Here is a 24,779-nt window from a genome sequence, read left to right as displayed (position 1 = left end):
TGCATTTTTTTTATCTTCTGATGAAGACTCATGGTCTATACCAACCTTGTCTTTGAGGGTTATACCTGTAAACATATTGTCAAGAGTTGAGATGAATTTAAATGAAATGGATAATCATGAAATGACAGCTAAATTAAATGTAAAAAAGCACACCACAGTTAAATGCTAGATGTTCATTTATTACACAAAGACGCTCAGGCTCAATTATAGATGACTCAAATAATTATTTCTCACAACATATGAAAACCAACAGACCTGAGTTGAAACAAGGGCAAACACAACATCAGTGACTACTGGGATGAGTGAGGGGATTAGTAAGTGGATAAAAAAAACCTCTGCAAAGTCAGTACACTTTTTCAGGAGCTGTTCCTCACATCTAGCCTTGCCAGCCGAGAGCCAAAAATGTATTAAATGTTATTCTGATTTTTAAATCACTGATAGGAAAAGGCAATGGCATCCCAGAGCAGTACAGCCCAGGAGGTGACTTGGAGCAATGTGAGAGAGGATGATAGTTTTAGATGAAATTACTTGACTTGCCAAAAATCCAGTGTTTGCCTTTGTATTAATCAGACGGTGTATGACTGGTCCTGTCTGGCTCAGCCTTTTGGAGTGACTGTGTGAGAATCAGAACTGGATGCTCTGCAACTATGCTATCACCCTGCATCCAGCCAGCTGCCTTCTGTAAAATATACTACTTGTGTCACACTTTAATGGCAGGCCATCACATCTACAATCGTTCGCCAGACTGTATGATATCATGGCCATAAATGAGCCCAGATCGTCTATGAGGCAATAGCAGAGGGTGGGAGAAAGTGAGTGCTGAGAGTGAAACCGTCAAGAGAAGGTTTAAGAGAGTCAGTGTTTACTGGTGTACAAGCCTCTCCTCCCAACAGGAATTCTTTCCATGTTTCATCATCATTGCCCTCTTGCCCATACACAAACGTCTATGGAGGGAGGCTGAATCACCTCCTGATGTAATTTCCTCAACTTTCACTTACAGTCACATTGAGAAACAACATGGTTTCAGATGTGATGGGCTTTAACTTGTACAGAGAATAGTCTACGTACAGTGTACATGTTTACATTCAGCGACAACAGAGATAAGGCCACCAAAACAGAGCTCAACATCATTCAAACTCCTGCTGGTAGCTACCATTGTGAACACACGTGGAAACACACCAAACAGGGGCAGTTAGCTTGTTCTGCATGCTGAGTGCAAACTATCTCACTGCAGTCACATTTGGTGCTATTGGATTTAGTGGAACAGACATCAGTTTCACAGCATGCTCTTAGTCAGTTTTGGAATAAAAGCTGCCAGACAGGACAAAAAAAAGAACCAGTGTAAGCAACAATGCAGGCAGAAGCGATGGTGTGTGAAAACGACAGTGCCTTCAGAATCATTCAGTGGGAGGAAAGTCATTGTTTTTCCATACAGGCATTGTACATTAATAGGAGAAGAGGTGTTATGTTGGAATAAATGAAGGCTTAACTCATCTTATAATAATGAAAACATACATATATTTTCCACACAGGCGGCTCTGTAGGGTTGCCTCAGATTAATCTGCATTCCAACATGAATCTAAACAAATGTTTACCAGGAGGGCAGCAAAATTGCTTAAACAAGATGGCCATGGTCCTTGTAGCATAAATAAGCTTTTTTAGCTGACAGCAATTATTGAGATCAGTCAGAAATTATCTCCAGTACTGTATGATCAAGAGCAATGATTAGTTAGCAGTGGTAGTTAAAAGTAAGAGCACCTCAGGTCTCAATGGCAGTATATCACAAAATCATAAATCAAAAAAACAATCATGACAGTGCGATCATACCATAGGTTTACATCTCCAGAACGCTTTTCAAGAACTGTATTTTCAGAATGAGAAACAACTTATGTAAAGAAACAGCAATAAGTGAAAAAACAAACTGCTAAATAGCAACAGTGACATTAAGTAGCAGGATTTCCCCTCCACCTTACTCCAAAATAAAGTACTTGAACAATGAATTACAATTGCATTATATATATATAACCAAACAAACAAAATTAAAGTGGTGCATGTAAACAGTATAAATCGACTATATACATGTTTCACTGTAGATGTCTGTGTTAGTTATAAAATTCATAAACCTGCAATGCAGTGTTGGTTATGACACATTTCATTGGCAACAAAAACTACATCAAACAGATCCATGTGGTTTTGTTTGTCCAGTGCTTTTTTTCTGTGTGGTTCTTTTAAAGGGTTATAAACATCAAACAGTAAGCAAGGATGGTTTAAACACGAGCAGTAGGGGATTTGCGGATTCAAAGGGGGGTCTAAACATGGCACATGGTCTACTCACCTTCTGATATGGGATCAGATCTCCCTAATCAGACATGTAATTAATTAGAATTTAATTTGAATAGCTTGTAGACTGGTTGTTGTATCAGCAAATACTGATATAAAAACATATTGCTTGACATAAAGGAGAATTTATGATCCATTATCTAATCCGCAAGCCTGTTCTTTTGCCTTGTATTCAGCTAATAATAGAAAATGTAATATAAAATGAAGAGCAAAATAAGACTAAATTTAATGTAATAGCTTAATTACTACAGAGACAATAACCTAAAACTAATTGTGTGTTTTATGTCAACTGAACTATTCACACACTTTTTAAGACCTTTTAATTTAGTGTTTTGGGAAAGGGGAGACCAGATGACTCCCTCCAATTTATATTTTCTTTGTCCCTCAGCAATAACAAACTTGCCTATCTTTACTCCAGGTACAAAGATAGTTTTGTTAAACCACTGAGTCCTTGGTGATCAGATATAGGCTCTGCTTGGTTACCGTGCACTGAGAGAACCCCTGGTGAGTGCGTTCAGATGTTGGCCTTCTTGTTGATGAGTACAGAGCAGCATGTGAGGGCTCCATCCACTTTGACCTTCTCCATGTTGGACACGGGGATCAGCATGTGGTCCTTCAATTTCTCGAACACCTGCAGGACACAGACAAGGCTGTCTTTTAAGATTATTCTATTTAAAATTTATGAATGGTTATTTTAATTGTCAGCTGAAATTCAAAAGATCATCACAGTGTTCAACCAAATATCATTGGAAAAATGTGTTTTGATGCTATGAAATATTGCGGAACCTGCCCTTCTATGTTAAAGAAATAATCAAATACAATATAGATCTTGTCATGGCAACAACTACCACCTGACTCTACCCTTGGGTACCAGATCTGTGAGTCAATGTTAGAGGTATTGACCAGCCAGCACTAAAACAAGCTCTTTAGAAAAGGCTCAAGCACAGCTCAACTGAAAGTAAGAACTTATGCAACACAGTTTGTTTACTGTAATTGTCAACTTGTAATGTTCTGCGATATAAAAGTAGGAGAACAAGCATTCAGGAAGGTATAAAAAGTATAAAAAAAGAAAGTATAAAAAAGATGGGAGTGAGAACTATTACAACATTCTCAAAAGACCCTCGTAAAGTAGTGTGTCACCCTGTGGACATTTTCCAGAAGAAAACCAGTGTTTTCCTACCAGCCTTCCAAACCAGGATATTTTTCTCCTTAAACTCACTTCAACCCTGCTGTGATACTGAGCAAGGCCTTGCAGCACAGCCAGAGGGACCAACTAAAGAAATTCTTATCTCATGATGCAATATGGCTGACGAAGCCTCTGGTGATCCAAACGCCATGTTTAAAGCCACCACATTCATGCGCCTTTTAACTATTCTATTCTTTTCTACTCAAGACATTTTGTGTAATTTTTCACCCTGTGTTGAAGACTTTGTTTTAGCTATGGAGTGATACATCTAGTCTCTAAACGATCTTTGTTGGGAGTTGCACATGCACAGTTCCTAGTTAAGGACTACTAGCCAATCAGAAGAAGAGAAGGACGGGTCAGCGAGAAGCCCATAAACAGCTTCGATTCAGCTTTTGGTTACATGTTGCCGACCAGCTTGGCAACATGTACTGGAGCAAGAGTTTCAGAGTGGTGACTTATTAATCTGTAACAAAAGTATCTTTCATCCATAAAGTTTTAACTGAGCTCTGTCTCTACATCACAGTAACAACTTTATGTCCATTGACTGCCTGGAGGGTAGCTGGTGTTTGGAAGTGAGAGGAGAGGTGTGTGCTGCGGCTCAGTGTTTTTCCACTGGTGTTTTTGAGGGAGTAGCCATTTGGCGAGCGTTATATGAGGTGTATTTAGCTTTCATCCCTGTGATGTCACAGGGAAGCAGCTGGAGTACAAAACGAGCGGTTTTGTAGCAATTCAGAGCTTGGGCTTTTTCACTTTGCAAACCTATTACATGCACAAAAAAGGTATATAACTAAATAAAGGAGAGGGAAAAAGACAAAAAGCATAATACCACCTCTTTAAATATTGGATATGTTTTAATTTTGCCTTGATGGCACTAGATTAGTTAAGGGATCACCAAAGTTATTTCAGTTGATCCTGAGGGGAGCATGAATGAGTGTACCAAATTTAATGGCAATGCATCCAATAGTTGTGGTGTGACATCTCACTCCGATCACAAATGTTAACCTCATGGTAGCACTAGATTAAAAGTCAGAGTCATTAGAATTCATCCTCTGGGCACCATGGATGTGTGTACTAAATTCCATGGCAATCCATTCAATAGTTCACCAAAAATAAAAACAATTGTCAATTTCATGGTGACACCAGAGGAAAAGATGGACAAAGTCAGACTGAATCCTCCTCTGGGGAACACGAACATCTGTCTGGTAATGAATCAAATGCCTTGTTGAAATATTTCAGTCTGAACTAAGGTTTTGGACCAGCAACCAAAAAAACTTCTGTTTAGCGAAGGTTATGCTTTTGTGTAGCTCCCCCCAAAACAATCAGTAAATCCCCTGCTGTTTATAGCATCTCCAGAGTGTCCAAGTGTCTCTCTTTTTTAAGAATTTAAGCCGAGTTCTCATTACTACGGTTGAGATTTATATGTTGGGTCAGAAGGTAGCATGATCCCACACAGTAGGGTCTGCTATTATTCACTGGGCCTTTTGTCTGCTCAGTTTCTTTATCTCCAAACTGAGTCCCTCTAGAGCTGTCGCCACTGCTGCCTATTAAAAATGTCTTGTCTCCACCACCCCACCGACCCCACCAATCCTCTCTCATGACCCCCCCTGCCTTTGTTAATGTGGAACCCTTATGTAACTTCACAAGCAAACTAAAAATAGACCGGAGATTAAGACAGACAATGTTTAGAGTTAGAAAGCAGTAGAAGTCTTGCAGAATGTCTCGGTGATTGTGCAGACAAATCTCTACATCTCATTAGAGGAACAAGCAACAAGTTCCCTTGGGAAACATGTCCCAAATCTGGACTTACTGTACAACAAGTCATGATAGTCAACTCTCCCTGCTGTCTTCCTGCCTGTGTTATGTCTTTAGCATTTGTATTTTCCACTTTTTTTTAACCTACAATTTCTTAAACACAGGTTTGGACCAAAGATGGGTTCCAGGCCACTTTCTGGTGGGTTTGAACATTATCAAGGAAACTGGATCATGGAACAAACATATTTCTCAAATTTTGCTCCAAATGGTCTATTAAAAGGTGCTACCAAAGCAGGAAGTATGAGTTACACAAATAGATTTTTATTATGCTCAAGTTGAATTCCCTCAGTTAATCTTCCTGGAAAAAACTGAGCCTTTGCTGTGGATTTAAGTCCAAAGACACATAATTTGAATTCTTCTTTCTAAAAATAGTTGGTGGAGGTTGGAGTTTCAACCACAGAGTACATTTTGAGGTCTGAGCACTGTCTATGCACATTGTAGGTTGCTGAGTTCGATCCTGTGAGAATCCTTTGGACTTGTTGTGATGCGGAGTGACCCCAAAGCATCTAAATAACACGGCTACTGCTTAGCCTTTCCAAACCGGCCAACAAGAACAGCCAAAGTGAGACTGTAACACGTCATTCACTGTGAGCTGCTATGGAAAACAATATGCATCATCTCGTGGGTAAAAGGCACGTCTTGACGGAGTTTGAAAGTAGGTCACTGTATGTCTGAAAGAAATGGAAGAAAGGTTATGGTTATACATGTTCATGCAATGATGATCAGAAGTGTATGCTGTGAGACACTGTTTGAAATTCGTTCTGCCAGGTTCATCGAGCCAGCATTTTAACAGTTTAACACAGAACACATGCTATAAAGGTAGTTCTTCAGTGGGCACCCAGGGCAACCCTTCAGTATTTCTTTGAAATTAGTCTCATCCTTATGGATTCCTTTTGGGGTTTCCCTTCTGAGTTCCTGCATATAGTGCTAACTTGGCAACCAATAGCACAAAAGATTATTTTTCTATTTAACAGCAAACATCTGTTGCCATGGCTGCGTTTAGCAAACTGTAAGTAAAACAAGTAATTATTTGCTCAAATTAAAGGCAGTCGGACTCAACAGTGATCCTAACTGCTTACCAAAGAATGAGCTCTTTCCCATTTTAGATGTGTTTGTGTTTTAGCTGATTCAAGCTAACACGACTGCTCGTCTTTCTGACACTCAGTGAGCATAACTGCGTTCTATGACATCATGCGCATACCCTCTATACAAATAAGTAGTTTTAAGTGTAGAAAAAGAAATAAGAAGTAATATTTAAGTGTAGAAAAAGAAATAAGAAGTAATAAGTACAATTTTGTAATTTGTTTCATTTTTTTTAAAGACAACGTAATTTGTTTAGTTTGTATGAGGAAAAAATTTAAGATACTTAAACCTGCATTAATAGATTTTTGGGGGGCTACTTAAGAGCGCCGCAACAAGCTGTAAAAACTACAATGACATACATTTGCCTTATAAAGTTGAGATGGTGGTCATGTTAACACACTGTGGTGTATTTACAAATCCTGCGTACACAACATTAGCAATCATTTGGAGTTGTAACTGTGTTCACCTGACGAATGTCCAGCACTCCAGAGTTTTTTCCTACGACTCCAATGTCTCTGGCTTGTAGTCTGTGGTTGGAGTCATGTCCACTTCGCATTAAACTGCATGTTCCTTTGTTAAGAAAAAACACAGTGCTGACTGTGGTTGACCTGCAGTGGTCTGTGTAAAACAGCCACACACATTCTGGAGGGTTTTCCTCACCAGCCAATTGTTTGTCTCAGAGGTCTGGACAAGATGGAGAGCGTCAAAGGCAAGTAATCTTTAAATTTAAGTGGCTAAACCAGTCTGGGCAACCTGACCTCCCAAAGGATTTTAAATGCATATGTGATTGCATGCGTTAGTGTGTGTGAATGTGAAATAAGCTGAGCATTACCTTTGCACTCTCTGGAAACTCCTCTGCTGTGCAGTGCAGAAGCACATGTCCCTTATTAGGTAGGTTCATGTAGATGCAATTGGCAGCGAGATCATCAGGCACCGTCAGTTTGTCATAGCGATGGTCACTCATTTGCTGCATGATCTATACACACAGATAAGAGACAAACAGGAAACAGACATTTAGGTAAACAAACAACAGGCTGTGGGAGTCTACATGACTTTCAGAGAGACAGACAGAAAACAATAATTCAGACACTTTGAGTCAGAAGCAAGGCCACAGTACCAAAGGCAGAACCACATCTTTCTGCTGGCCAAACCACTCTCGGGGCCTGGGGGGGGGGGGGGCTTAATGGAGAACGCAGGAGCAGAAAGACATTCTTTCTCAGCAGATGTCATGTTATTTATGTAATCTGAAGGAGGTGAAGGTGGGACAGGCGGTGGGGGGAGAGGCTAAGAAGACGCCCATGTTGCCAAGTGGAAGTCGGGGGGTGAGGATGTTATGACCAGAGGAGAGGCAGGTGCCTCTTAATGTTTATGAGCAGAACATCTGCGGACGGATACCTCAGAGACAAGAAGGGGAGGGGAGGTGGAAAGAGAGTAAAAAAAATCCAAATTCCTCAACATTCGGAAAAGGTATTTTAAGATGTGAGATTTTCACCAGACCTACCACTGTCTCTGTGCCTTTTTTTTACTGCCTCTCTTTCTGTCACAATCTTTCATCTTCAATCATGGGCAGGATGAGTTGGTTGTTTCCTAATGACTAGCAATCAAAAAATGTCTAAAAACTGTTAAATTCTGTAGCTCAGACTGCCCATGAAATTCACCGAATGCCATCAATGGGACTTAACTTATGTGTGACGTCTGCTTGACGCACATACAGTATATGTTTGAAGGAGTGGCTGAGGGTGAATGTGATCACACAAATACAAATGTATGGTTTATGAGCACAATGGGCTTTGTGGCTGATGTTCTCATTTCAATTCCCACTGACTGGATCTGCTGCAATATGGAGGGCCGGGGTGTTTACAAATATGGAGAATTATGCAAGTAATATAATGCAAAATAAGTGGAATCCACTCGCTGTCCTTGCACCCTGAAAAAATGAGTTAACGTCATGCAAAAAAACCCATTATATTTTAACAGGTCTATTGCCAACTGATCCAACCCAAAAGCAAAGATGCTGTTTTAAGTACTCTGTTAGGGATTTCCTGGGAAAATCTATTCAGCACACAGGAAGTGACATTTTATTTTTCTGGCAGCAGCAACAGTGCTTGGTTGGAATACACAGAAGAACAATTGTGTGGTTAGTGAGCAGTAAATCCCATCATTAAATAGAAAACCCAAGGAAAAAGTGGTCACAGGACTGGACTCATTGTTAAATGAAGCAGTGATCTCTGGGAAGTTCTGAGAAGAAATGAAAATTTTGCAACAACTTTGAGAACATAGAATAAAAAAGTAATCATGTATTACACCAGTGTAGCAAACTCATAGAGCCACTATATTATACATGGAATAGCCATTACTCATTTTTGTTTTATTAACTTTTAAAATTAGCAGGCCATACAAATGACTGACAATGCAAACTGAATCAAATGAACTTTATAGGAGCTGACGCTGCAGAGCTGCAGGGTGGAGTACAAGCAGTGTGTGTGTGTTTGCATATGACTATATCTGTGTAACCACACCAGACACATTCCCAGGTCACTTGTGGGTGTGTTAGGTGATTACAGCAGCTCTAAATGAAAACACTATCCAGTCCATGTGCGTGACCACCAACACTGTCTCACACACAGGGGGGATTAAGACCAAAGATCACAGTTGTTCCTGCTTCACTCTGTCTCTAAAACACCTACTAAACCTAAAACACCCATGGAAGATAAACTATTCAGTATGTATGGAAAATGTCCTACAGCAGAATGTCCTCGTGATCACGCAATTAAATCCTTAGAAAATTCACCTGACTCATGGAACAGTTGACCGGTTGAACTCACTGACAATGAACATACTACTAGCTCATGTATTTATTATAACGGAAATGTTTTAATTTATTTAAATCTTTGGAGTCAAGAAATGAAACAAATAAGGGAAGGTTATCTTCGAAACAAAACAAATAAGTGAAGGTTATCGTCGTTCTTGTATGTTTTTAAGCACTTCTTAGATTAGACTATCATAAGTTTATCTGCCTGACATCATTAATGTGCCTCAGATTTGTGTGTGTGAGCAAAAGAAAAAATCCAAGGCTTCTACATAGTCATCCTGGCCCTGAACCAGGAATAAAACTACAGCAAATCAGCAGCAGCTTGCTTCTGGACAGTGGCTGAATTCCAGTTAATACAAAGAATGGTAACTGGGCAGCAGAATGCACTCAGTCAGAGCTGCTAAAACAAAATATTTACTGGAAGGTAATAAAATCCCCCCTGGGTGATGACAATCCTGACCAGTTAACAAAAACACTGACAATTTACTGGACCTGATGCCGTCCACCGTGATCATCAGCATAATCTGTATTTTGGCTCCTGGTATGAATATTTATAATGCTCATTGTTGTAATCCTTCCCGGGAAGCCTTTAAAAGTTTTACAATACTTCTTTTCACTGATGAACAGCAGCAGCACGTACAAGACTAATCCTACTTGAGACTGCTTCCAACTCCAGAGGGGAAACAGAATTGAAATTGCTTCCTGTTGATGTCCAATAAGTGTTTGCTATTGCTCCTTGACACGTATTTCACTCTTGAAATATTATTGGTCTATGTGGAGTGTTTATTGCTCTACCCTAACGTATCCAATGGAATTTGACTAGGAGGGAAGGAAGGGGAAGATGGGATGCAGAACATCTCTGATAATACTGCGAACAGAACTGAATTCAGAATTGTGCCCTGAAACAATTGACTTTTCATATCCATCCATCCATCGTCAACCGCTTATCCTGTGTAGAGGGTTGCGGGGGAGCTGGAGCCAATCCCAGCTGACATTGGGCGCAAGGCGGGGTACACCCTGGACAGGTCGCCAGTCCATTGCAGGACTTTTCATATGTTTTTCTTATTATATTATGAATAAACAAGGCAACGATTCAGATACCCAATACTGTAATATATCATATGGTATCAGCTGCTGCTGCTGCTGTCTGACTCGATATCTTCTTTGGCAAGGAAACCTTGAGCTCAAATGCCATATATGGCCCCTTTCCTGATGGCACACACTGCAAAATGCTAGCAGTCGGGATGTCTGCCCGTCAGTTGGTCCACTATTTGGGCTAGACTAAAATATCTCATCAACTATAGAATAGAAATGTTTTTATTGTCTAATATATCTCCCAATGAATTTTAACTTTTTCTCTAGTTTAACCAACACTTTGGTTAATGACTGAACACATGCAAAACAAATGACATCCCCGTCAGCCTTAGCTGTACTTTGTGTTTAGTGTTAATTAGCAAATGCTGGCATGCTAACAGTCTAGATAGTGAACATGGTAAATATTTAACCTGCTCCTGTTAGCGGTGTCATTATGAGCATGTTAGCATGCTGATGTTAGGATTATACTCAAAGCATAACTGTGCCCAAGTACTGCCGTTAGCTAGGCTGTCGACTCTTAAGTCTTGTCTGATTATTGTCTCAGGAAGAAACAATTTGAAAGTTCAGAGACCTAAATCTGCCACCATAAATGTGCTATTAGCTGCTGCTTTGACACCATAGGCAAGGAAACCTAATGCTCAAAATCCATTCCTTTCCTAATACTAAACATACTACATAACCCATGATTTTGTTTACCAAACATAAAAGATGTAGAATATGTTTATATTTTGGTTACTTGCTTGTGTATATGGTTGGGTATTGGTCATCAAACGCAACTCATCCTGAATACAACCTTCATCGTGTTGTCACCTCATAATCTATAAAGCTCAAGTGTGGAAACATCCTTGAGGTGAAGATCAAACCCAGATTCAGTAAAGAGTAATGACCCCATGTATCAAACAGGGCTGACTAAAGGGTGATGGTGAGCTAGAGCCTGGCCGCAAGTCTACTTTAGGGAGTGAATAGTATGTGAGAGAACAGGGAGTGGGTGCTGCAGGCTCTGACAGAGGTTGTATTTTGGGGAATATGACTTCACGAGTGAAGCTTGGCAGTGAGAGCGGCAGATAGATGACAGAATCCATCCGGTCAACATGTATTCTCATCCTTGGGGGACATAAACAGAGACAGGAGACTACACGTACACAGAACACATTCTGAGCACTGAGACTTATTGTTAAAGAAATATCAGATAAAGCCAGAGGCAAACTACAAAACAGCCTTATTAATCAGATATCAGTGAGATATACATTTACAGACATTCTACTTTAAACCGATACTGCAGGCCAGCTCCGCCTGTCTCTTGACCTAATCTCCTATAGCAGCAAAATCTAGCTCCCTAAAGACAAACTGAATTAGTCGGGCTCCAACTTTAATTTGTAGAAAGTGTCTTTGTCCAAGGGTATACAGGCAAGATGCCTCATTGCCATAAGAGCTGCATCTACATCCAAAACAAGCAATTTGAATTCATTAAAACAGCATTCACGAGATCTCACTCCTCCACAAAGAGAACATTACCTAATTACAAGTCCAGGGTTGTTAGAAGTCCTTTAAAACAGGAGCTAATTGCTGCAAGAGAGGGTGACGTAAGCCGTAATTAGAAAGCAAGCGGTCTGTCATTAAGTCTCGCTAACGGCCACTCCTCGCTCCAGTAGCTAATTACTGGGGTGATCAAACAGACAGGAATCTTAATGAGTCAATGCTGGAATATTAGCTTTATCAATTAGCGTATGTGTTTATGCATTGATTCTTGATTTATTCTTACTTCAGCACTGCAAACATGCTTACAAAACCAAGTCTGACCTTGTGCTGCTCTCAAGCACTTTGCCTCATTAGGATGAGCAGTTGGATTGTCTGGTTTTAATTGCCCCTGAGATACACTGACTTCTGCTTGACTTATCGTAACCCTGTGTAGGGTTGGGCCAGTAGGGGGAGATATCACACTAGGAGGTTAGGTGAAAAGCCCTGCCAGTGAGGATCTGTCAGGGCCAAGGGTGTATGTGCTTCATTCTTATGTAATTAGATGTTCAACATGTATGTCTATGCTGTGTATATGCACGACATTACAAATTCCACTGTATTTCATGTCATGTGTTCTGTCAAAAACGTCAACATACAGTCTCAAGTGTTTGGGATTTTTTTACCGGATAATTCCATCAGAGGCATGGGCTGAGATGTATTACTCTCTTTGTGAAAACAACCAATCTGTCTCTGTCAGCGTGTAAACGGCCTCTTCTTCATGTTAAGTCATTCAGAATCCCCCAGGTTTCTTTCTTGACGGCTATTGTTGCCATGGAGCTTGATCGATTCAGAAGCCTTTTATCCAGTAATGAGCTCAAGCGGGTTTAATGGAAAGACAACACCTTTGTAATTGTAACTGGAGTGTGAGCGCCAGGGGCAATCCCCTCACATTAGCTGAGAATATGAATTAATGAGGAAAGATTAAGGTGACAGGTGGTTTCAGTGTGCTTGCAGCGGGAAGCAGCAATCAAGCTGTAAGTATGGGAGTCTGCTCTGAGTCAACACGTGTGATGTCCTGTCTTGTAGTGTTATTCTTGCTGAATACTTTTCAGAATGGGAGGGAAAAAAAGGACAGGGCTGTTCATACCAATAGCACTGAGCCAAGAGTCAACCAAAGAATTAAAAGGAATCAGCTGCATCAATGTGCGTCAGAGTTATAAAAACAATGCCACTACATTGATTTAGTGGTTTCCATGACTACAGCTGGGAGAAGCATTGCAATGGGATGATGCTTTTACTGCACATACAGTACGACACACATGCACAAACTCCATACTTTGAGGGCTTTCTGTGCTGGCTCACTGGATCCGATGACAATGAGACCTGGTCCTCCCATACTGCAGAAGCTTTTCAGGTGTAGCCCTTCCAACACTGGCACGGTCGACACAGCATAGTCCTGCAAAACAAACACAACAAGCAAAAATTTCAATATGATGAAGCTTCATGCAGATAAGATAAGGCCCAGGTGATACTTTTAAAATATTTTATTAATGGCACCTGTCTCAATGTCAAAACCCACTACATAAGTTCTGGTAATATTGTCCCAAACTCTACAATGACCTGTATAATGGTACAATGTAAAGCTTACTCAACAACAAAATATGAACAAAATATTAGAAACAGATTTATATGTAGCTGAATCCTAAAAGGATACATGCCTGCATAAAGGTAGGATTGGATTAAACAGGTGTGATAACTCAGTGCAAGTCTTCCTTTATCAGTAACAATGCGTCCTGATCCTTTTGAACCACCACAAAGCGCTACAGCTGCAGGCAGTGTAAGTGAAATGAGGTGTTATATTTTTTAAATAAAAAGTTCAAAGAGCACTGTAGTGGTTTGTGCAGTATTGTTAAAGTGTGTCAAAAGTTGCCTGGGTGTCTAGGAGATCATGTTACTGAGCCAAGGGTTCATGGGGATATTAAGCTGCCCTTGAAACCCATATCTGTTTTGTAGGCGGGTTGTTTAGGTAATAGCCATGTCAACCATGTAAACGTGACACAGTAAACCAAAGAACACAATAACACAATGGAGGACATTGAACGTTTCGTGTTCTTTCTACTCAGCATTTTCATAATTAAAAACATTTTGTGGAGTGTTTAGAGTCCTTTGTTTTGCAAGTAGTAACGCTCCCGTTGACCAATCAATGGACTGCAGTGTTTAAGACCCAGAGTCAACAGAGGGGTAACGAAAAAAGACGTGAAAAGAACTTTTCTAATGTGTAACTAACTGAACTGCTTGGTGGAAACTCTGCTTTAAGGGCTGATCAGACAGAGATGCATTGCTACAAACGCATCGCCAGCAAAACCACTGTTTAACTCTCTTGTGCCACACATTACAAGTTTTTTAGACATGGATAAAAGTTCAAACATTTACAGTTTTCCATCGTAAGCCATGGAGGCACACACCACTCATCAATGTTAGAATTGACCCTTCGCAAAGCCACACCCCGATTACGCAGCCGGCCAGTGCAGTATAGGTTTCACTCTAACTGCGGTCCGACATTTTCATGGTTGCGCTCCATTGACTCCTATATAAAAGCCATAGTTTTCTAGCTTTTTTTGCTGTATCTTTTCAAGATATGGTCAAACGCTATTCCTAGGGCACTTTTAATAATTACAATCGCTACCCAGAGAGGTTTGTAAGGAGATGTACGATTTATTCCCTTCCCAAAACAAATCCAGAAAAATTTAACATTAGGCTGTGGATTGTTTCCTAATGTAATATTAGTTAACTAATGCACCTAACTTTCTACTGAATGTAATGTTAGATAACCCTAGAGTTATTGTATACTGTTGTATACTGAGACCTACCCAGCTTTACAGGATCATTGTTTATCCTGCTTTTACTCTGTAATCAGTAGGCTTTAGGTTTTGTTTTCATTTGTTTTCATTTGTTTCACATCAGTTAGACAGCATGAATTCAACCTTTAAATGTAGTAATGCAAACCTTTCTGACTCCATTCTGAGATATTTTTTCCAAAACATAGATAATATTTTTCCAGGGAGAGCATTTAGAGACAGTGGCAGCCCCGTGATAGTAGTATACTAGTAATTGGCCAGATGAATCTCTCGGGTCATTATAATGACGTTTACTATGCCAATAAATATGCTAGCTTGCTAGCTAGTTAGCTGCTGGACTGTGAGAGAGCTACCGAGCAGGGGTGCATGCAAATAACATTTAAAAACAACCACCATTGATAATTACCACCATTATTAACATGCTGATTGGGTATTCTTAAGTTCTTAAAAAGTTGTTGTTTTTTTTATTTGAATTTCTCCATAACACTAATATTCATGGCTAAATAAGTAACAATCAAAGTTTTAGATTGAATTTTCTTTTTATTATTTATTGATCAGGAGTGTGTGGTTTGATTACATTAAACTGACAGTAGCCTGGACTCATGAGCAAATAATACTACAACAGCCATCACATTTTGTTTGAAATTTTGCTCAACTCTGATTGTAGCATGGAAATACGTGTTTTCTGAGCCCTGCCCTCTTCAAACCAGAAAAGACAAAAACACAAATATAGAAATATCTCATGTGAAATGGCCCACGCTGTTCAAACTATGGCAGAACTTTCAATGTTTATGTAGGACCCCATCGTTCATTGTAACGAAAATATGTTTTCAGGGCCTTTAAATCTCTAAACCTCTCAGATGGAGGATAAAAGCAGCATTCAGCCAGAAATTGCATCCATATTGATTATATGGTCCACATTACTGCAGCATAGGATCATTTCTACAGCACTGTTTAGGGGCCTATAGTGTTTTATTAACCTTCAACAGACCCATTCATTAGAAGTTGAAATCCTTGGAAGAATTAAAGCCTGGGGTCCATATTTGATAAATTATAACATAGCATACCATGCTGAAACAACATAATTTTACCACTGACTTTGTTTTGATTTTGATGTACTGATTTACTGGACAGGAAGAATTTCCCTATTTCACATTTATTGATTGAGCATTTGATACATGGACTCAAAGTTTGTGACAGTTAGACATACTGTAAGTCTTTTGAGAATTGCAAAATCGAGAGTTGAGTCCTACAGAGATTTGTAAACCGAGCTGTAATTTGAATTATTATAGGATATGAGACTATTAGATTATTTTCCTTCCTGAATCTATGCAAATACATTTATATGACCATATAAATTTTGGTTTGCGACTATGAAAATAACTTCCCACTGACATCCACATGTTTTCTTAATCACACAATATGTTTTGAATGGGTTTTTATAGCTCCTAGGCTTCATAAAAACCTATGAAGTATTGTGTACCTTTTCCATCGTTAGACTCTATTGTGACATTTTCCATTCAAGTATATGTTAACACTTTTCAGGTCAATATTTGTACTGCATCATTAGCTCAATTAAAGTGCTATGATTCACTGAAATAGTCATTGAGACTGAATAACAGAGTAGCACATGGCAGTTCATCATGCGAAAAACTTAAATTACCCCATCCTTGATGTTTTTCCTGAACTCTTTGCTTGGCACTAGTTTAGACGATACAAAAGGACAACTGGGAATTATGTAATTTGAACTTTCTACATTCCTTATCCATGAACAGGAAGTTTTGTTGCAGTGTAAAATTAGAAATACAAGTCATCTTTTTCGTTAGGGAAAGACAGAGTTGCTTTTCATCTGCAGTAACAGGCTGATATATTGCCACGTTGTGACCTGAAAAGACCATATTGACAATATGACATAAGCCTGAATTTCAAGGTGCCCACATGTGTCTTATTGGTAAGTAAGTAAGATTCAACACCTCTTAGATGTAAAAGAAAAGAAGTGATTTGGCCTCTATATGACTTCTTCCCGAACAAACCCATTCAATCAATAGAACCACCAACTCTGACCTCTGCAAGGACCATAAAGAAAATAGCTTCAACATCTGTACGCAGTTTTTGAGTGCTAAACAAACCGGGCAATAAAATGGTCCTTAATTTGATAATGAAAGGAAAAAACAACAGAGATAGGCGGAATCAATCTGATAAAAAACGGAAAAACCAATAATGGACGCTCAAGCAATTTTTCCTAGTGTCATTTGCCAGAGACGCATCATTAAGTCTGTCTTATCAAAGATAACACAAAACACAGAGGAATCCATAATGAGGAATTCAAATCAGATACAGATGGGAAGATGGAAGCACAGCAATAAGGCCATTCTGGTTACCGTAATGCGTTGAACTCTTCACACCATGACCCACCTCTGAACTTCTGAGTCAGCCGGCTTTTCTCTTTTGTTATGGTCTCTCAGAGGAAATCCAAAAGCAATACACACATAAGTCCGCAGTATGAAACTCCACATAACAATAACAGTAAACAAGATAGAATCAGTCTGTGTTTGTGACCCACCCTTTGACCCTGTTTGTAAGCTGCATGCCTAAATCCTCCCATTTTGCCTGAATCTGTTGTTTCAGTGATTCCTGGGATATTTTGCTGAACAATTTTTTTGGATGTGTGTCAGGTGGTGATTGTTGAAGCTACAGGCCAACACAACATGGAAATTAGTCAGATACGTCAATACGAAATCAATAACATCAACAAGGGTTGAAAAGAGATAAATTAATTATTTAATCGGAAGGTCGGCCGTTCAATCCCGGCTGCATGTTGAAGTGTCCTTGGGCAAGATACTGAACCCGAATTGCCCCTGGTGGCTGTTCTGCCAGTGTATGAATGTGTGTCTGTTAGTTTCTGTTTGAGCACTTAGGCTCAGTGAATGAAAGTGAATGCAGATGTAGTGTAAAAGTGCTTTGAGTGGTCGAAAAGACTAGAAAGGCGCTATGCAAATACGGAGCATATACACACTACTATGTACTTTAAGGATAAGGCTGGCGACCAATATTTTTAAAACAAGCCCCATGAAAAGACAATGTGTGAGTCAATGTGTGAAGCTAGGAGGCTCAGCTAGAAGCTAAACCAACCATTTTTATCCACACCAAACACCATATCACAACATAAATTGCTCTGTGAGCACTGTACATAGCTGCAGTTATAAGCATCCAGTTATCTCTAATCACAATCTACCCTCATGCCCAACCCCTCATGCCCAACCTCTCAAACCAAAGTTAATCTCCCCCTGGGACCTATATCTCACATCACTCAAATCACCAAAATTACAGACTAATAATCTGGATAAAAATAACAACAATGCCAATGTACATATACAATTAAAACCGCTGACTTATTTTTGCCGTTTTCGCTGTTTCCAGTCCAAAAATCAGCTGATTTGTTACTAAAACATCTCTGGGCGCCATCTTGGTTATTGCGCAATTTGCCTGCCTTCTCACGCCTTTTTCTGAAGATGGTAAGAAGTGCCGCTTTGGAAAACACTCTTTTTCGCGGTCTGGTAGCCAACCCGTAGTAGCTACACAGACGTCCAAATCAAACGAAAGGTCTGCTCCAAGCAGGAAGCTTCCGGTCTGAGACGTGAATCCATCTGTGTACGTATAAGTCGCTAATTGAAAACTCTGTAGGTCAGAGTGTCCACATGAAAAGAGAAGGAAGACATGGCTGGTAGTGTCTTCAAACAGAGTTGCTAAACACCTCAGCGCACTGAAGGAAGCCATCTGACTGTGTGAAGAGCAGCTCGTTGATGTGTGCAAGCAGAGAAGGCCTAGAGCTCTCCCGTCTGACTGGTCCACCAATAGGAGAGAAGATGACCCCTTGAGACACAGCCCCTCCTCATTTGCATAATGAGGCAGAAATGCATACAGAAATGTAAAAAGGACAGGCAGAAATAAATACCATGGGTGAAAATAAATAAGGTAAAAAATACAAAGGAAGAATAAAACAGCCAAAAATAATAAAACACACACATAAATAAATACATTAAAAAAAATTTGTAATTAATAAATAAAGTTGAAGATTATAACGGAGAATAAATAAATAAGGTAATTATAACAAAGGTGAATAAGTAAAGGCAGTAATTAAAATATATACATTTATGTCTCCTTGTATAATCTAATTACTACCTACATTTATTTATTTACTTTATTTTTTTATGTATTTAATTGGATGCTTATTTATTTATTGAGCATTTATTTATTTCTGTATTTATTTCTGCCTGTGTCAGGATCGGTCCTCCATAAAAAGGGTCCTGTAAAGTAAATTACATGTGTCCATTTACTTTTAATGTACACATCATGTAATAAGTTTTATACTTTCTGTGAATATCATCCAATTAATCTTATTTCCATACTGTATAGACACGTTATTTTGAAAACCGGACGTTGTCACATGTGTGCCCTTGCGCTAAATTCATCAAGTCTGACCCAATTTGATAAATAATGTTGTCTATGGTTCTCATTTCGCGTAACATGAAGACTTCATAGCCTCTCTTCAGGTAGGACTCTCATACTGCAACATTTGTCTTTATAAAAAGAGAAAATGACAGGATATCATTTTAGGTACGTTATTTTAGGTGTTTTTCCTGGAAAAAGATGGCAGTTTCCAACAGGTTAACTTAGTGATTATGTTACATTAGCCCAATTCAAAAGGGAAAAGACAGAAGTTACAACAGTTTTCATTCTAATAATGTAAATTATATTTAAAAAAAACTTAATTGGAGGATAAAAGAATAAAGCAGCCAACAGGTAATTCATTAATTCAAAGGATGACAGCAGTTACTTACAAGGTAATGTGTGGAATGAGCTTCAAATGCAATTTTTAACATGGAAGTACTGATTGATGATGATGATGTGCTGTGTGTTGTTGATTCAAACACTTGTTTAACTCACTGGTTTAAATTACAAATATGTCACATCAACGATTGAATAAAACTGGTAGAAATATATCTTTTCTTTTTTCCCCATAAATGGTCAACATCAACAATCAGTAAGCACAACAGTGCTTTACAGACATGTTGATTGTATTAATTAATAACAATACAGGGTGAATGTGTTCATAAAATAATTCATGAGAGACGTTTTTCCCTCCCAAATCACCTCTTTAGTCAGTGTCATCAAATGCTTGTTTAATCACTATGTACAGAGGTGGCAGAGGTTTGCATCATAAATTAAAAATGCCCCAATGCCATTGGGACTTTACAGCTGCATACATCAATCAATAATCTCTCCGCTAATAAGTACTCCGCTTTAGTGGTGCTAAATAGCAAAGTAGAAATTCTTTGTTCTTGTATTATACAGTGCACGAGTATTTATCTTTTTGGTTACTCTCACTTTTATGTCAATTAGTCTATAATTGATACTTTAGCTTCCCATACTATTTTTGTTGCTCCCTACATTTTGCTAAATACAACGTTTTGAATATTCTAACCAATACCCAGCTTGTGTTAGCAAACTGAAATGAACTCATCTGAGAAAACTAGCTTTTTGCTAACTAGCTAGCTTACAAACACATCAGGATACATTGTATTTTTTGGCATAAATTTGCCTTTACAGCAAATGGGATGTGTCGAAGGGTTTCCACATCTCCTATGTACTGTACAGCATTTAGTCCACAAACAAAGTACCAGTCAGACTGGTAGTCAGGGCATCCACAGCCAGCACAGCAAAGTGAATGCAGGGAAGGAAGAAATGAAGGCAGGGGTGGATGGATGGAGGACAGACATAATGGATAGTAAGGAGGGGGTGGAGTGAGGCAGAGATAGATGGAGGGAGAAATGGAATTAGAGAGTAAAGGGAGTAGAACAGAATAAAAAGCAAGATAAATGGAGTGATGATGCTGTTATCTTCCTGGTCTAAAGATTTTATGATTGATAACATATTTGTCTCTTGCTTTCTTGTTTGCAATGTCTGATCGCCCACAGCAGGATTGTGTTTAGGGACCATTTAAGAGACTTAAGAAGTCAGAGTGGTGGTTTTATTTATAAAAAAAGACCAAAACAGCATATAGATTCAATATATCCATAATTTTGTAATGATTAAGCAAGTTAGCATGCATACTTATTTTACTTACATTTTTGGGATTGACCTAACTGTAAGTTTAATATCTTTCTGTAAAGAAACAAAAACAAAACACCATTTAAGCCCGCAACTTTACCATTTTGGTTCACTCTCACTGCTCTCATCAGTCGTTTTCAGCTGCAGCAGACAGATGAAATCAGTGAAAAAGCCTCGAAAAACTGGTGAACACATAGTAAGTGGTGCATTTAGCATCTAAAGAGACAGATATTTCCTATAATTGGGTGGAAACCAAAATAAGGCTAAAAGGAGAGTGAATATAGGACTTACATTTGCCAGTTTGTAAGTGTTGCCTGGCGTGTTTGCCATGTCAACTTTTTTCAACACCTGCAGGTAAATCTTTCTGTATACGCAGTATATCGGGGGTTTTAAATCCGGTGTCTGTGTCGACCACACCGATAGTGAACAGCCAACCAGCATTGATTGGTTTGCCAGAACCGAAGGGGGAGCAACCATAGTGACAACAGCAACTCAGTATGGCAGAGCTTGTATGTCATAAGCGCGTCAACAGTGTTGTGTAATTACTCTCACTGTCAGAAGGGGGAGACAAAAGTTTTATACTGCAGATTTAAGTATTAATTGTGATTCAGCCACTTTTTACACCACTGCATCATTTAAACTCACCTTAAAGGCATCAGCTAGGATCTCTGCTCCTCTCTGATTGGTCCGTTTGGAAAGGCCCACAAAGAACTCTCGACCTGAAGGAAGACACTACTTCAGTTATGTAAGCAAATATCAATTCAATTCAACATTATGATGCTTGTTGGGGCAATTGTATACAGCGGCTTGCCACCCAGATCAACTGATACATACACAATACATAAGAAAACAAATAAAAACACTCTGAATCACAAAACTAAAAAACATTAAACCCTACAAACTTACACTTACTAAAAAACAGTATCTGTAAGGTATACATTGATATAGTCTAAACATCTTAAACACCAACAATACAGCGAGCCTGTGGCGCTACAGCAGATGAACACTGCAGTCACCACAGTGTGTGCTTTATGCATGCCTGTGAGAAAGGCCAACTGTGGTCAGTATGGTGGGGCACAAACAGACAGAGCCCTGAATGCCTGGCAAGGCTGCAGCAGCACACTGAGCTCAGGGATGGGCTCCTAATGTAGCTGCTGAGCCTTTACAAAATGAGCCGTTAGCCGGGGCCCTGCCAACAGGAAATGTTTCTAGCCCTGCCATGTGAAACCGATTTCAGCTGGAAGGAACGAAAGCACAAAGCCAGAGTCTAGAAACCCAATTAGGTGTACTATAGTTTTTCCTAGTGGCCTGAGCAGTGTAGAAGACAGTGACCCACACTTTAACTCACCACACGACTATTACAGTATGTGCAGAAGATCTAATAATGACAACCATACTCCTGATTTTCTGCCCTCATCAATTTTATTACCTGATGCCAGAAGCAAGACAAGAGCCCAGAGTTGCTGCTGGTTTGATTTGACCATGCAGTAAGGTGCACAATGTTTTCGCTACTGATTATTTTTTGAGAGAAATTCTGTGCGCTGAGGCACCAGGTCATCAAGGTCGCACAGAGGGATGTTTGTGTGGAGGATCTCGAAACACACACACAATTGTCTTCTCACTTAGTAAACTCTCTGAGCCGTGACTGCAGAGGCCAACACTCTCTCACACTCTCATTGCTCTCTAATGTGTTTACAGATATCTTTTGTTTGTGCTTCCATTCAAAAAGTACACACATAGTTCTGATGAAGTTTAAGTATATTATGTAAGAAATAAGGCATTACATGTCTTGAGATGCAAAAATAAGGGGAGAGATAAAGAAGACCATAACATAAAGCATCCTGTTATACAATTTCAACAGACACCTCCAAGGCAACCAGAAATATGTACATTATGTTGCTGTTTTAAAATAGTTTTTTAACGGTTGGAGAATTTCTGCATTTTTTTATGCCCTGTACAGTGAAAATCTGAAGTAGAAACATCATTACTGACCTTGATTCTGTATTAATGTATATTGTCTGCTATGTAGCAGAAGTGAGTTACAAAACACAATTTCACTCTATAACTTGTTATATTGTGACAATAAACCTACCTACCTACCTCAAGTATTGAAGGACGGTGAAAATGCTTTATACTTTTATTGTTGTTGAACATTTGTTCTCTTTTGCTGTAGATTGTGTTCAAGATGATGTGTATAACCTATAAAGCTTTTCTTTGTGTTAATATGCCCATGGTAGCTTCTGGTGTCAAAATTAAGTTGTACAACACTTTGGTCAATGTAAAATTATTCTGATTCTTCATAAAGTAAAAGTTCAATTAATGAAATAATGGGTCTTAAGGAACATCAGCTGTAGAAAACATCCAGACAAACCCCCACATCTTAAACCAAATTGTATTTTTGGATTTTACTTGCAGATTAGGTCACTAATGCAGTGCAGGAGATAAAACCTGATGATGCATTTCATATCACTGTCATAGCAACCCCACAGCACAACATGGCTAGCATGTATCCACATTTGTAGCCAGTTCAAACTAGGGCGATTAATTTTTAAACTCTTTAGCTCCTGTATTATTCAAAACGGATAAGCAGTAAATCAGTTTATAGTATGATTAATGATGAGTAATGGTGGAGAAGTAGTATCAAATTTTAATAATATGAGAAAGATAATTTGAGTCAAGGCATGGCATTAAATAATATAATATCATCAGGTCGGCCTACCTACAGACCTCAAGAAAAACTAAGTTCACCACAGTGTGTTATACAGTAAGCTCAATACAAAACCCACAGTTCAACCACCATTTAATGCATCCTTATCTCAGTTCAAATCTCCTAGGAGTCCATCTTTCTATATCCCTGTAAGCAAACAAAAAATACTCAGTTTGAGGTTCAATTCAAAAGTTGGCCAACGAAAATGAAACCAAGTGACGCCTCTCGTGATTAATAGACGAGCTTAGTAAGTTCCCCACCCCTGCAGCGTCTGATGCTGCAGCGCACTGGCTGTAACCTGGCTGTAACCTGGCTGTAACTGTTGGACTTGTGCGTTTGGTTTGAAAGGTCGTTTCACAGATATTTCCTAAGCTGACTGGTGGCTGTGTGTGTGACGCAGACGCCGACCGCCACAATAGCTTACCTTACTACACGTGTAAAAAACCCCAAACAAATAAACAACCTACCCCAGATAGCAAGACATAATTGAATAAATATTGATTTTCCATCTGAATCATCAGAATGGTTGAGATTGAAATCTCTACCCTAAACAAATACGGCCATACATGAGCATGACATTGGAATAATACCGATTTATAGTTGTCCCGATTATAATAATAATAATTTAATTTATTTGTAGAGCACTTTTCAAAAACAAGTTACAAAGTGCTTTAACAAGTGTAAAGACAATAATACCCCAAAAACAGTAATACAGAAACAATACAAGATAAAAGCAAGAAAACATTGAAAAGACTAAAATATACGTTTAAGATAAATATAAAATAAGTACAATAGAATAAAAGGGATAAAATAAAGTCAGATAAGATCGGGAAAGGCTCTCCTATAAAAGTATGTTTTAAGATGGAACTTATAAGAGTTCACTGACTCAGCCGACCTGATTTCCTCATGCAGGCTGTTCCAGAGCCTCGGGGCCCTGACAGCAAACGCTCTGTCCCCTTTAGTTTCAGTCGAGACTCTGGAACAGACAGCAGACCTCTGCCTGAGGATCTCAAGGTACGTGCTGGTGTGTATGGGACTAAAAGGTCAGAAATATAACAAGGCGAGAGGCCATGAAGAGCTTTAAAAGTGATCAATAAAATTTTAAAGTCAATTCTAAAACATACTGGGAGCCAGTGTAATGAAGCTAAAATAGGAGCAATGTGGTCATATTTCTTTGTTCTGGTTAAAAGCCTGGCAGCTGAGTTCTGGACAGTCTGGAGTCGATCAGTAGATTTTTGGGTTAAACAAGTGAAAAGGCTGTTGCAATAATCCAGGTGTGATGAGATGAAGGCGTGTAAAATGGTCTCGGTGTCCTTA

At 39.1% G+C, this 24,779-nt stretch overlaps 1 protein-coding gene across 5 annotated transcripts in view; it reads right to left on the bottom strand.

Annotated features, from left to right (window-relative positions):
• Positions 1 to 158: 158 nt before the first annotated feature.
• ddah1 (dimethylarginine dimethylaminohydrolase 1) overlaps positions 159 to 24,779 on the bottom strand; it is a 113,646-nt gene continuing 89,025 nt past the window's right edge. For 3 of the 5 annotated variants that reach the window (XM_046049365.1, XM_046049363.1, XM_046049364.1), the window contains exons 3-6: positions 21,401 to 21,474; positions 13,123 to 13,242; positions 7,254 to 7,397; positions 159 to 2,971 (exon numbers count right to left, since the gene is read on the bottom strand). In XM_046049365.1, coding sequence (XP_045905321.1) covers positions 2,855 to 2,971; positions 7,254 to 7,397; positions 13,123 to 13,242; positions 21,401 to 21,474 — 455 coding nt within the window. In that variant the 3' untranslated portion in view covers positions 159 to 2,854. Of the gene's footprint in view, positions 2,972 to 5,391; positions 6,010 to 6,887; positions 6,992 to 7,253; positions 7,398 to 13,122; positions 13,243 to 21,400; positions 21,475 to 24,779 lie in introns of those variants that run through there. The other 2 variants (XR_006825098.1, XR_006825097.1) reach the window with 2 other exon arrangements.

Source organism: Micropterus dolomieu, linkage group LG05 (assembly GCF_021292245.1).
Source record: "Micropterus dolomieu isolate WLL.071019.BEF.003 ecotype Adirondacks linkage group LG05, ASM2129224v1, whole genome shotgun sequence".
NCBI lineage: Eukaryota > Metazoa > Chordata > Actinopteri > Centrarchiformes > Centrarchidae > Micropterus > Micropterus dolomieu.
The sequence above is the reverse complement of the archived record's forward strand: the minus strand, read 5'-3'. Positions and strand labels throughout refer to the sequence as shown.